Source organism: Neomonachus schauinslandi, chromosome 3, assembly GCF_002201575.2.
Source record: "Neomonachus schauinslandi chromosome 3, ASM220157v2, whole genome shotgun sequence".
Lineage (NCBI taxonomy): Eukaryota > Metazoa > Chordata > Mammalia > Carnivora > Phocidae > Neomonachus > Neomonachus schauinslandi.
Window position 1 is genome coordinate 70,280 of NC_058405.1, and position 14,447 is coordinate 84,726.

The 14,447-nt window shown below is 45.3% G+C and overlaps 1 protein-coding gene across 1 annotated transcript in view; it reads right to left on the minus strand.

The window, feature by feature from the left end:
- Positions 1–12,484: 12,484 nt before the first annotated feature.
- Positions 12,485–14,447, minus strand: part of UPF3A (UPF3A regulator of nonsense mediated mRNA decay) — a 28,663-nt gene continuing 26,700 nt past the window's right edge. Inside the window, exon 9 of the mRNA XM_021695944.2 lies at positions 12,485–12,837. Coding sequence (XP_021551619.1) covers positions 12,645–12,837 — 193 coding nt within the window. The 3' untranslated portion in view covers positions 12,485–12,644. The remainder of the gene's footprint in view (positions 12,838–14,447) is intronic.

A 14,447-nucleotide genomic window follows, 5' to 3' on the forward strand; every position in this document is an offset into this window, starting at 1 on the left:
GTAGCATCCTTGTGTGTGTTTTCTTTTGTGTAATTTTCATTGTACGATACCCAGGTACCATGATTTTTTTCCTGTTCCCCCTGTTCTCAGCATGCTGATTTTCCCATTTTCCCAGCATTTTCTAAGCTGTGTTTTCTCAGTTCTGTGGTCAGGTAAGTGAGGGAAACGCTACACTCAACGGTGCTCCTTGTGGAAGATCCACATCCTGGCTGACTTGTGTAAAAACAGTGTGAAGCATTTAGTGACATAAGGATTCTCCCGTGCAGCCAAGGGTTGAGAGACTATCTTTAATTAAGCTGTTCCCAGACATTTTTGAACAGCGAGCACTTTTTTATCATAGCATCTAAATTAATATGCCAATTGAGAAGGCTTCGTGTTTATAGAATCCTGGGAAGCTGTTAGTGTTTATAGCATTCTGGGAGGATCTTACAGGCTCCAGGTCTCACCTCTTTGGTGAGTAGTTGATGCTGCTGTCCGTTTACACTGGGCCCCTTGAGAACAAGCTTCCAGTACTGGAGTGTCCTTCTAGGTGTCTAAGGATACCTTAGTTAAGACAGTGGTCTTGTTCTCATCTATACTGACTCAATTAAAATTATGACTGGAAAAGACAAAGGTGTGCAGCACCCAGAAACCCTTTTGAAGCCTGCAGTGTCAAACCAACTGTTTTGTGTAACATTATTTTCCTTAGGACTTTACACTTCTGGTGCAAACTTCTCACAGAATCCTTCCTAGACCTTTGCTCAAGGCGGAGCCAACTAGTTCCCATGACTTGCCATCTTAGGTGGGTTTTTTCATAATACAGAGGATATTATGCTAAAGTAGGAGATGCACAAATAGTTTTGGCCTTTGGTTAAGCCACTGTGTTCTTGGTTCACCTCACTCACGGCTTTCCACTTTTTTCTCATTTTACCTCAGGGTCAGGATAACCTAATACCCCCCTTTTTTTTAACCTTGGCAATTTTGCTTCCTATACAGTAGCATCCCTCTAGTCAATGTGACCCCGTCTACGTTTTCATTTTCTCATTTATCTATGTAATTACAGCTATTTTTTATATAATATGAAAAATTACTGTACCATCTCTCAGTCAACACTCATGGACCTGACACTAATATATTTTAGGTGACCTACTGAATTTTCATTAATTGGACTCCTCAGTACCTGAACTGGGATGTGTCTGTAGCAGATACTGCTTTTGTTTTGTTTTTTAAGACTTTTAAAAAATTTTTAAGTAATGTCTACTCCCAACATGGGGCTCGAATCCACATTTCCAAGATCTAGAGTCTCATGCTTCGCCAGTTGGGCCAACCAGGCACCACCCTCCTTTTGTTTTTAATATTGGTGTGGATTCTACAGCTTTGTCTTAGATGAAAACAGAAGGATGCTTACCAAGTAAGATCTGCAAACAACCCAAAATGAAGGGCACCTTTTAAGCTGCGTTACATCCCTAGACCTTAAACACCCTGAAATTATCCCCTTTTCTCCGTCTAGCTGTTTCTGTCAATTTTGAGTATGCAGTGTTAGTCTCCTATTGCTGCCATAACAAATAACATGAAATTCAGTTGCTTACAACAACACAAATTTGTTTTCTTACATTTCTGTAGTTCACTGGGCCAAAGTAGAAGAGCATCCATTCCCTCCCCTTTACATTTTCTATTGGCTCCTGCTTCCCTCTTCCATGTAAAGACCCTTGTGTTTACATTAGGCGACCCAGATAATCTAAGCTGATCTCCCAATTTTAAAGTCAGCTGATTAGTAGCCCTAAATCTCCTTTGCCATACAAACTGCCATAGTCATAGGGCCTGGCATCTTTTGGAGCCACTCTGCCTACCAGACCTGGGCTTGAAATTTGGGGTTTTGATTTCTCTGCTTGGCCTATTGCAAGCTAGCTTTCTTCAGCAGTGTTACTTGTTACCTCCTCATTGGTCTAGGCCCTCATCACTGTGTACGTTTCTTAGTACAGTAAACTGCCTGTAGTGTCAGGACTCAGTGTCAACCCCCACTCACCCTTTACACACTGAAATCAGGTCTCCACAAGACTGATTTTATGTTGCACATTTAAGGCCTTCCATTGGCAAACCATACCTTCCTCAAGCAACCTTCCAACCCCACTCTGCTCATTGTTTTTTCTTCCCTAAGAAAATGCTCCCTGTGGTGCCTGGGTGGCTCAGCGGGTGAAGCATCTGCCTTCGGCTCAGGTCATGATCTCAGGGTCCTGGTATCGAGCCCCAAGTCCGGCTCCCTGCTCAGTGGTGAGCCTGCTTCTCCCTCTCCTTCTGCCTGCCGTTCCCCCCTGCTCGTGCCCTCTCTCCCTCTCTGATAAATCTTAAAAAACAAAAAACTGCTACTCTCCCTGAGCCTGGCACAGTTCTCTCCACTTTCCAGGGCTACTCTTGCCAAACTGCTTTTTATTTTATGAATTGGAGAAAGAAGAGACAAACCCTCTAAGACTGAATTGGGCCTCATTTAGTGTTGACTCAGTGCAGGAGTGCTACATTTTCATTACAATTCCCCAGACTAAAACTGAACAAACTGTTGTAATAAAAAAAAAGATGATTTAACACTTTTGATCCTGACCAATTAGTGGCTTAGTTGGTTTGAGCATAATGTTAACTTTTTGCTTCTATCACTAGCTGATCTCTTGCAAATGCTTGCTATGGGCCAACAAGAGGACGAGATGAAATGCATGGAAGCCTCACAAACTCTTGATTTGTATAAATGGAAGAGTTAGTTCTAAGGTCAAGTGAACAAAACTTTTATTTGAATCAAAAACAGAGAACCCTGGCCCCTCAGTCAGTTCCCAGACGAGCCAGTTTACAAACCCAGAACTCCTTGGATGCAGAGGAGGCGTGGTCCCCTTGAGTGAGAACCCAAGTACTCTGCCAAAAAATTTATAGTTAGCCTTTCTCCCAACCTTCACCCAGGGGACTGATGGCCTTGGAGCAGCGCACCTGTGTGCTGGAGAGGACACAGACCCTCAGGACTACCTGGACATGGACTGGATTGACACTGAACCCAGGAGACCACAAGCATCACTGTGGCCCCTCCAGTCCAAGCAGGGTTCACGCAGGTCAGGTGCCTGGGGTGTTAGGTCTGTCTCACAGCTGGTTCTGTGGGCCCCCAAACCATCCTGTGGTTATTGCCCCAGCTCAGGAAGTATCTAATTAAAGTAGCTATTCTCCGGAACTGTCAGTATCCCTGCATGGGTTCCCTGACCTGTGGGGTGAGAGCTATTACAGTGGAAGAGATCGGTTGAAAGCCACTGGTAAATCCAAGGCAGTCAAGCAGTGAGGATTCTGGGAAGTTGGAGGAGCAGGAAGCACCTGAAATCTGTCCCCCAGGGAGGCCACAATTGCACTGGCAGAACCTGTCTGATGTAACTACTTGGAACTCAAGTCTGTTGAAGGCTTGCAGCTTGCCGGGGAAGGCTTGGACAGTAAATTCTAGCTCCTCACACAGTGGCAGCTACCCATCCCCCACCCCCACCATGGGAACATCTTGCACACAACTTACAGGAGCTAGGATGGGTAAAAAGGACCCTGTCTTCCCAGTACTGGGGATCTGTGCTTTGATTGCTGATTGCTAGTTTTGATCACAGAGGTGCAGGCAAAGAGGCAGGTAGTCGCTCTGGCTGCATCTCCTCCGCTGCTGTAATCCCTTCGCCCTCCAGCTGAAGTGACTTTCAAGAGATTTAAAGGGCCAGGACTCACCACCACCCCCACCCCCTACCCACCCCCACCCCAACCTCACTTTTGCTTTTCCCCTTTTGGGAGCCAGACATTAAAGACTAGGACATTAAAAAACAGCTGCATGTACAAGGAAAATGAGAAAGTGGCCATGAATGCCCAAGGAAAGGCTCTAGAAGAGACCTAAGAAGACATTGTTTATACCTCAGGATGATCTCTGCACAGAACCTACAGTAATAAAAACAACAAAAAATAGCAAACCCTGGGGAAGAGGGAGAATCCGATTTCCACAGTTACACATTTTAGATTCAAATGTCCAGTGTTTCACAAAATATCACAAGATATACAAACAGGAAAGTATGACCCATTCAAAGGAAAAAATTTCAACAGAATCTGTCTGTGAGGAAGATTTAATGGCAGATCTATTAGACAAACATTCTAAAACAATGGTCCTAAAGGTGGAGAAAGTCAAGAAAAGGATGTATGGACAAAATGGAAATACCAACAAGAAGACTGAAAACCTAAAAAGAAATTCTAGAGCTGAAAATACCACAACTGAAATGAAAAATTCACTAGGGGGATTCAAAGGCAGATTTGAGCAGACAGAAGACTTCCTGAACTTGAAGATAGGACAGTGGAAATTATCCAGGTTGAGGAACAGAAAGAAAAAAGATTGAAGAAAAGCGAGCAGAACCTAAAGGGACCTCTGAGACACAATCAAGTAGACCAACATATACATTGTAGCATCCCGGAAGGAGCCCGAAGAAAGAGAGAAAGGGGCAGAGCGAATATCTGAAGAAATAAAAGGCTAAAAACTTTCCAAACTTGAGGAAAGACATGAGTATAAACATCCAAGAAGTTCAGCAAACTCCAAGCAGTATGAACTCAAGAGACCCACCCTGAGACACATTATAATCAAACATTTAAAAGACAAAGAATGAATCTTGAAAGCAGCAACAGAGAAGAAAATCATCACATAAAAGGGATCCTCCATGAGAATATGTGCAGATTTCTTATCAAAATTTGTAGGCCAGAAGATACTGGGTCAATGCATTAAGAGTGCTAAAAGAAAAAAAAAAAAAAAACCATTAACCAAGAATCCCGTATCTGGCGTAACTGTCCTTCAAAAGTGAGAGAGAAATCAAGACATTCCCAGAATAAACAGAAGCTGAGTGAGTTCGTGACCACTAGATGTGCCCCACAGTAAGTGCTCAACAGAGTCCTGCAGGGGAAATGAACGGACACTAGACACTACCTCAATGCCGTATGGAGAAATGAATATCTTCATAAAGGTAAATATATGGGCAATTATAAAAGCTAGTATCATTGTAACAATGGTTTGTAATTACTTTTTTCTTTGCTAAGTGATTTAACAGACTACGACATATAAAGAAAAAAATATTACTGTAAAACCAGTATTACTGTAACTTGGCTTTGTAACTCCAAATCTTGTTTTCTACATTACTTAGGAGACTAATGCATTAAAAAAAAAAAAAATGTTTCGGGACACACAAGGTATAAAGATGTAATTATGTGGCATCAACAACCTAAAGGGGGAGGGGACAGAATTGTAAAGGAGCAGCTTTTCTGTTACAGAAGTTGCACTGCTACAGATTCAAATTAGAATGTTGTAACTTTACGATGTTGATTCCCATGGTAACCACAAAGAAAACTGCCATAGATTACATGCAAAAGGAAATTAAGAAGGAATTCAAACATTTCACTTAAAAAAATCAACTACACGCAAAAGAGACAAATACAGGAATGAGGAAAAAATACAGACATTCCACATGCTCTATAAGCTATAGGACATAGAAAACAAATAGCACAACGTCTCGTCTAGTGGATGAGATGGAGACTTTCCACCTTAGCAAGAAAGAATGGGATGATGAACTGTGGCCTGAGGACCATTCATGAGCCCCCTTACAGGAGGGAAAAGGAGGGGGAGCCCAGGCCCCCAGAAGGTCTTGCTGGTGGGAAGGGGGCTCTTCTCTTCTGCCAGGCACAGCTGCTCTGCTGAATGACCATCGAAGGTTCACAGCCAGCAGGGTGAGGCAGGGGGGAATTGAAAGGGTCGCCACATTACAGGCACTCAATACATACTAGCCGAATACATGAGTGAATGGCCTTTCTACACACATGCAAGTGAAAGGTACCAGGAACCTGATGCAGGCCAGCTGAGCTCCCTTATGCATGTACTGTGACTATGCCAAGCCAACCCTCTTCCAAACAGCCTTGTTGGCTCCTGCTTGAAACAGGGTGCCCAAGTAAGGTCACCTGCTCTTCCTGGTGAAAAAAAGCAGGAGCAGCGAGCACAGAAACCAGCTGGGCCTTGGGTACTGTTTGCAGTTATGGAACTGCAGAAGGAGCCCATGACCTCTCTCCTACCCTACATTCTGTATGAGGCTAGAAGCCAGGCTCCCTCTCCATGCAAGGACTTCCACCACTTGGCCATTGCCAAAACTACAGTAAGGCACTGGCAAAGCTAAGGACCTACCTTCTTGGACTTTACAGCTTTCATCCTTGATGAGCACGCACTTACTTGCCTGCTGGGGATCATGAGCACAGGGGTTGAGAGCCTGGGCTGTGAAGTCAGACAAACCTACATTAGCACCTGCCTCCCTTGCTTAGTGTGTGCATGTGTGTGCATGCCTGAAGGTGAACTTGAGCAAGCTATTATCCTCACATGCAAAACGGGGCAGACTTGTAGGACCTACCTCATAAGGTTATTATGGAATAAGACAGCATAAAGTGCTCAGAGCACTAGTCAAATTCCTGGCACACTGAACATACTTCATAAATATTGGATGCCATTGTTACTTTATGCTCTGACTGAATCATGCTAATGAGAATTTTGACCACTGGCAGGAAAAGTAATAGTAAAAGATTAAGATTTTATGGCTTACCTCTTCTTGGCAATGAGTTGAGGGCCTTTTAGGTCTGCTTCCCGGAAACAAGATGAATGAGTCCAACTGAATAACAAACCCTTTTAAAAGTCGGGTCTTTGTTTTTTCAGTAAGATTGAAAGTTACCAGATGGTGAAATCCTTACAAGTAATTTCTGATTACAGGTAACTTGAACATTTGGCATATAACGCGAAAGAAATTTAAAAAATTAGGTGGCATTCCTATGACAAGACGCCTCTGGTCCCTAACTAATTCAACGTAGTCTCAGCAATGAGACGAATAAAAACAAACAACTGGAATAGGACTGTCCAGGATCATCTTATTCTATCAGGGCAAAGTATTCATTCAATTCATCTGTCAACATATGAACCAACTGGAAAAAAATCCCCATCCGAGATGAATTTTCTTTTTAACACTTTACTACTGAAAATTTTAAACATTTACATAAGTCGAGAGAGTTGTGAACCGGATCCTGACCAGCTTCAACACTTGTGAACATGCTGCTGTTTTTAATTCACAGAGGGTTATGGTACCTTTTGTTTTTATGTTTTAGTCATTTCAGGCTGCTGTAGCACATTCCCGCTGCCTGGCCCCCATGGTGGGGAACACCGAGGCCAGAATGTGTGTGTCTGCTTCTTTGGGCAGGTTATCTGAAGTCATGGATGGTTTCTCTGCGCCTGGAACAAGAAACAGCCCTCCCAAGAGAGGTGAGGAACAAGCACCCAGATTCACTGCTGAACAAGCAGCAGTGGGGCAGGGGGGTGGGGGGGACGACACTCAGGGGGTTGCATGCAGCAGCGTCAGGTTGTCTCAGGTACCCGCGGCTGCTCCTTCCTCCCTCTTGGCACTAGAGGCCCGGCTAGTGCATGTGAGGGAGCCCAGGGGTTTGCAGCAGCCCCCGCAGAACAGTGGTGCAGCCATGGGACCTCCTGTCTGGGGCCCACATGGTCAAACTCTCTTCTTATTCTATCCCGGGAGTGTCCCAGAGTGGAACCCATGAAGGGTGCATTGATTTGTTCACTCATTTAAACGTGTCTGCTATGTGTCAGAAACAGCTTTAGGCTCTGGAATAGGAAATGAATAAAGCAGCCTGCTTCTGTGGTGTTCAAAGGCAGAGGGGAGTGGTAATCGAAAAACCAGTGACACTGAGTGGATTCTAAAATGAAGAGTGAGGGCGCCTGGGTGGCTCAGTTGGTTAAGCGACTGCCTTTGGCTCAGGTCATGATCCTGGAATCCCTGGATCGAGTCCCGCATCGGGCTCCCTGCTCGGCGGGGAGCCTGCTTCTCCCTCTGACCCTCCCCCCTCTCATGTGCTCTCTCTCTCATTCTCTCTGTCTCAAATAAATAAATAAAATCTTTAAAAATAAAAAATAAAATGAAGAGTGAGTTTCTCAGGGAGGCCCGGCACTCAGGGCGCGGGGAAGACTGGCCCATAGCAGCTGGCTCACACCCTCAGGTGCAGGTGGAGCCTGGGAGCCTTGTGGGGTCAGAAGGTCTGCCTGGGGCTCGAGATGCTATACTCTCCAACAAGTGAGGATGCAAGGGAGGGGCGTCTTGGTAGCTAAGGGGACAGCCACGTCGGTAGGAAACAAGGGCACAGAGAGGTGGTGCTGGAGGCAGCATGTGTGTGTTGGACACAGAAAGGAGCACCAAGGAAAGGCTGGATGGTCTCAAAGCAGTCCTCAGGTCCACAGCAGTGCCATCCCTAAACGACCCCCACTAGTGACACCCATGCTGGTCCCTCATGCCATAGTTGCTCACAAGGCATCAGTGAGCTGGGGTTCTGCGGGTCCTGTACCCCAACAAAGGCACAGCCTTGCCAACAATGTCAAGCTTGTAGATGTTTGCCAATCTGCGGTAAATGCCTATAGAAAGAAAAGTCACAGAACAAACGCGTTAAGTTCTCACAAGGTTCTTCGAGTGTAGCTACCCTTCTGGATAGCAGAGGATCTCTGGTCTGTGAAACTTCTAGTCTAGAAATTGGTTGAAGGGCCATGTCTCTCTGAGGGTTGCTCAAGTTGGGCCTGTATCCACAAGATCTGACATAAGGTTTAACTATGCAAACCAAGCAAAGATCTAGTGGGCAGTTTATCCTTTTCAGCCCCGGGCACGTGGTGATCAGTCACCCCCAGAGTTATCTGGGGGAGGGCCATTCTGATGGCCTCACTGGCCCTTCTGCCTGCTCTGGTCAACTTCCCAGCTTTGCCACTAAACTCCTGGGTCTTCCTTTCCCATTTAAGCCAGGGTGCCTATACTCGGTTCCTATGGCCGCTATGACAAATGACCACAAGCTTAGGGGCTTAAAAACACAGAAATCTATTGTTACAGTTCTGGAGGTCGGAGCCCACAATCAGTGTCTGCAGGGCCTGCTCCTGCTGGAGACTCCAAGGGACAATCTGTTCCTGGCCTCCTCCAGCTTGTGGGGGCTGCAGGCTTCCTTGGCTTGTCACAGTATCTGCACCTCACCTCTTCTGACTACCTAGGTGTAAAACCCTTCCCTGCCTCCCTCACCTGCACAGCCCAGGAGAGTCTCCCCATCTCAGATCCTGAATTTTAATCATGTCTACAAAACCCCTTTTCCTCCCCATATAGGGTAACCTTCACAGGTTCCAGAGACTAGGATGTGGCCACCTCTTGGGGCCATTTTCCAGCCCATTCCAGAGCCCACTCCAAGTGAGGTAGGAATTTTTGGTATCTCAACCTCATTTGGCCACTCCTGAGTTTAGGCTCCTAGGAACCAGTTGCGCCAACAAGTAGAATCTCTCCTTTGTTTAAACCAACACACTATCCGTAAATTCAGCCCAACTCAGTATTATTTTATTCCGCAGACTCCTACACTCAGAATCCATTCCTCCATTTGTTCCCCTCATTTTTGCTGACATGAATTAGTAAAGGACTGGGTTCTTCTCGTGTGGAAGCAGTCCTCCCTACATCAGCTTTGTTATTGGCTAATTCAGGTCTGAAAACAGTGGGGGGGTGGGGGGAGCATAAGAAAATCTGCTTCCTGGGGGAAGGAAGGAAGGAAAGAAGGGCATGGGAGCATCAGTGGGGTGTGGGTGTTGGTAGGCCAGTGTGCTCCGAGTCTCAAAAACTCCTAAATACCTCCATGCTTTCCACATTATTGAGCCAACTTTCACATTTTGTGGCCATTTCAACCCTGTGACTATATGACAGTTTATTTTACCACTTGCATAGCAACTCCCAGGTCTTATGTTTTAAGAGTTTAGATGTCTTGTTTGCTGTTTACATTCCAATTCAGTGCTGTTAGAAATCGCCATCCTATACCACAATCTTGCACTCCTTTTGCCTTTTACACCGTTCCATGGTGGTGGCAATGTGATTTCCGCAAACCTGACCCACAATGGATAGTTGCTTCCAGGTGACCACAGGTGATTAGCCATTTTCCACCACAGGGCTGGGCTGCCAGATTCTTATTCCTGGATATTAATGGTATTTCTACTCACGCCAGTGTAACTTCTTCCCCCAGATTTCCTGTGTTCGTGTCGCCTGTAACTTCCTCCCTGTTTATCCATTTTCCTTTGGAGTTCTTGGTTTTAAGCAACAGAAACCAATCCTAGCTGAGTTAAGCAGAAAAGGGAAATTACTGGAAGGACCTCAAATAGCCCAGAGAATGACCGAGATGAGGCTCAGAACCAACGGACCGGGAGGGACGCAGGAAGCCACCCTGGGGCCCTGGGGAAGCACCGCTGCCCTCACCACCACACCACCTCGTGCTGCTGCCTTGGGTGGCCCCAGATTGTGCTTCACCTCTGCACCATTCCTGAACCAGGGTCATGGGCTTGAGCTCTGGCTTCCTGTGGCCAGGGGCAAGGGTCCCAAAATTCATTCCTTCCAAATACATCAGTGTACTTGGGGAGAAGATGATTAAAAAAAACAGCCACCCATATTTCCTGTCCACACCTTATTTTGGTCCTGAGGCCAGTGAACTATCATAATTGTCTCTTCGTCCACTTATGTGGATTTCCCTGGCAAACAGAGAGCTCAGAATCAGCAAAACTCTTGTGCTTCGTAACCAGAGCATGCAGCATCTGTCCCCGGCATGACATACACACCCAGAAAAGTGTACCTTCATTGAAGGAAATGAAGTAGGGGTGTAGGGTGTAGGGCTGCCCTGGGCAGGTGAGGGCGTTTGTGGTGTGGAAGGGAGAAGATGCAGCCCTGTCCCTTATTCCTAGAGGGTAGAACCTGTAATTCACCTCTTAGAAGCAGCACCAGAGGGTTACTGAAATGTGTATTAAATGGAAATGCTTAGGTTCCAAGAAGACTTGGAGGACTTCATATTTTTCTAAATATTTGTGGCTCTTTTAAAGATTTTTATTTATTTGAGAGCGAGCGAGCGCACGTACACAAGCATGAGTGGAAGGAGAGGCAGAGGGAGAAGGCTAAGCAGACTGCGCTGAGAACAGAGCCCGACTCGGGGCTCAATCCCCAGGACCCTGAGATCATGACCTGAACTGAAATCAGGAGTCAGACACTTAACCGACTGAACGACCCAGGCACCCCTAAATATTTGTTTAATTAGCAAAGTTTCAAGAGGAACCATAGCTTTACCACATTACAACCTATCAGTTGGTTCTACATTACAGCCTCAAGCCTTTGGGTTGTTTCTTTGCAGCCATTTGTAAAAGGAGGCCAGGGCTGTGCACTGGCGTGGCCTCTGGTTCTTACAGGAAACACAGTGGGGTGAAGAGGGTCCCTCGAGGCCTCAGAACCACCTGGAAGATGAGAGCTGGGCCCTAAATTACCACAAGTTCTTAGGCAGCGCTTGGGAATGTGCATTTCTAACAAGCCCGCCAGGAGCTGCTGGGGGTGGGGTTTCACACTTATTGTTGGGCAAGCTGTGGGTTTCCTCGGGGTGAAAGCTTTCTCACACATTCACACAGAACCAAACCTGTCCATCAGGATCAGATTTGACAGCAAGTAATAGACACAGTCACTCAAACAGCTTCAACAACAAGGAACACCCCTTCACCGAATAGGAGTCCACAGGGGGTGGTGGGCTTCAACGGTGAGCCGGTCCCGCGGTTCTACCACTGCAGTCAGGAGCCTGGGGTTTGACTCCCCTTGGGCCTCCTTGGCCACATACAGGACAGAGTGGGTCTGCCCTGTCGCCTCTCTGCACCCTGTCGCCTCTCTGACCAGGCACAGCCAACCCCACACAGGCCCGAAGGAGACTGGCTGTGTCTGGGGCGGCACTGATCAAACGGGGGCAGGCTGCCAGGGATTCTGTTCACAAGAAAGCAGGTGATATTCAGGGATCACAGGGCTCCTTGGCAGTGGAGACAGAATATATATCAAGTGTCTGTTACTTTAGGTGACAGTTTTTGCCTGGAATACTGAATCTCTCCATGTTATGTTTATGGCAAGATGACTGTGAAAACAGGTTAGTCCTGGATTACGGATAGCCTAATGGAGGAGACTTAAATTTTTTAAAAAGTTGTTCCTTTGAGGATCTGACAAAAGCTTAACAGAGACTATAGACCAGTCCACAGAAGAAAAAATTGTATGACCTGCTTATAGCTAACATGGTGAGACTAAGCTAGGGAGCCCGTGGATGGCCACTCAACGTGGATCTCAGGTGAAGAGTTCCTGATGGATCTAGGGGATCCGGTTCTGCCATTTATGACCTGGAAGACTTGAGAAAGACCCTACCTTTTTGGGGTTTCTGCTCCTTGTGTGTTTAAGGAAGGGTGTGAGCCCTGGGAAGTCAGGGGCAGTCTACTTTGCTCACTGCTGTAGGCTGGACGCCTACAAAAGTGCCACCTTCCCACACAGGCGTTCAGTGCAGATGTGATGAATGAATGAATACACGTCCCAGAGTGATAAAACTGCCTCTTCAAAGAGCTGCTGTCAGACTAAACATGAAGAATGTCGTAACGGTGACAGTCTATCAATTCAATGAAGCAAAGTTAGAATTCCTTAATGTGACCATCTTTTCAGTGGGAATATGGCTTTATTCCCTTTGTGAAGCAGCCCAGGAACTTTTAAAATCAAGTGACTTCTTTTGAGAGTGGGTGGGATCGAGTTGGCCTGTCATAACCTGGTCTGTCTGTCTCTCTCGCTGATATTTAGGTCAGATGTGGAAAGTGTTTGGGAAAGAAGTATTGGATTATTCTTTGAATTTCTGTCAGGGAAAATTTGATTTGTTAGTTGGCATGCCTGACAACATAGTCCTACAGATCTTCTCTTTTCTTGATTTGGATGATACTGGACAGCTGCTGAAAACCTGCAAAAAAATCCCAAAAGGTAAGGCCTTAAAAAATACATAGGTGTATTTTTTTACTGATAAATATTACACAGAATTTCAAAGAAAAAGGGCATGATTTAGAAAACTTTAACTTCATATGATGACAAACACTGGATCTGGGCAATGATAAAATATGTTTTACTTACAGCCTAAGAAACTGGTTAAGTTACTGCTCAAGAAGAAAAAGTAGCACAACAGAGAAAATGATAAAGTGGTTATTTGTAAAACAGAAGGTCAGCAAGTGTCATAGGCAAACCTATTCTAGCAAAAGGAATAGATCATGCTGCATGTCAAGGTTAATGGTGTTAACACACATATTGAAAAAAATGTTAAAAAACAGTACTAATATAGTTTCTACTTGAACTAAAAACAGAAAAAGAAATTGCATGGAAATCCCTAAATGCTGGTTTCACCAGTGTCCTTCAATGAGAAACGTGGCAATTTAACAAAGACCTCGAGGGAAAGAATTAGTTTTCAAATTCCTCATTTTACATATATTATTTCAGGTATTTGTATATATTTGGTAATAAGTTTTGAATTCATTTGGAATGAGAAGCAATGAAAATCTATTTTTGTACATAATCATTATTTAAAAATTAGAAAACAACTAAAAATCATCTTAATCCTACCTGCAATTACTATTAAATTGTGGTATATTTCCTGTATTTTTCCTAAAAGTTTGAGTATTTTTGTATTTGTACTTCTTAAGCTCCTTCACCCATTCTGCCCAGCCCCCCAGCCCCCTCTCCCCTCTGGCGACCACTGGTTTGTTCTCTGTACTTAGGAGTCTGTTTCTGTTTGTTTTGTTTTCTTAGATTGTACATATAAGTGAAATCATTTGCTTTTTCTCTGACTTATTTCACTTAGCATAATACCCTCTAGATCCATCCATGCTGTTGCAAATGGCAAGATCTCATTCCATTTTGGTGCCTGAGTAATATTCCATCATGTGCGTGCGCGCGCGCGTGTGTGTGTGTGTGCCTGTGTATCACATCTTTTTTTTTTTTTTTAAGATTTTATTTATTTGGCAGATAGAGACACAGCGAGAGAGGGAACACAAGCAGGGGGAGTGGGAGAGGGAGAAGCAGACTCCCCGCGGAGCAGGGAGCCCGATGCGCAGCTCGATCCCAGGACCCCGGGATCACGACCCGAGCCAAAGGCAGACGCTTAACGACTGAGCCACCCAGGCGCCCCTTCATGTATTTTCTTTTAAAGATTTTATTTGTCAGAGAGAGAGCACCAGCAGGGGGAGCAGCAGAGGCAGAGGGAGAAGCAGGCTCCCCGCTAAGCAGGGACCACAACATGGGGCTCGATCCCAGGACCCTGGGATCACGACCCAAGCCAAAGGCAGACGCTTAACCAACTGAGCCACCCAGGTGTCCCCTTTTCAAGTATCTTTTGACCATCTGTATCTTTGGGAAAATGTCTCCTCAGGTCTTCTGACCAATTATTAATGAAATTGTTTAGTTTTTTTCAGAACTGTTTATATAATTCTTTATGTATTTTGGGTATTAACCCCTCATCAGATATGTCATTTGCCAAGTATCTTCTCCTGTTCTGTAGGTTGCCTTTTTGTTTTGTTGGTGGTT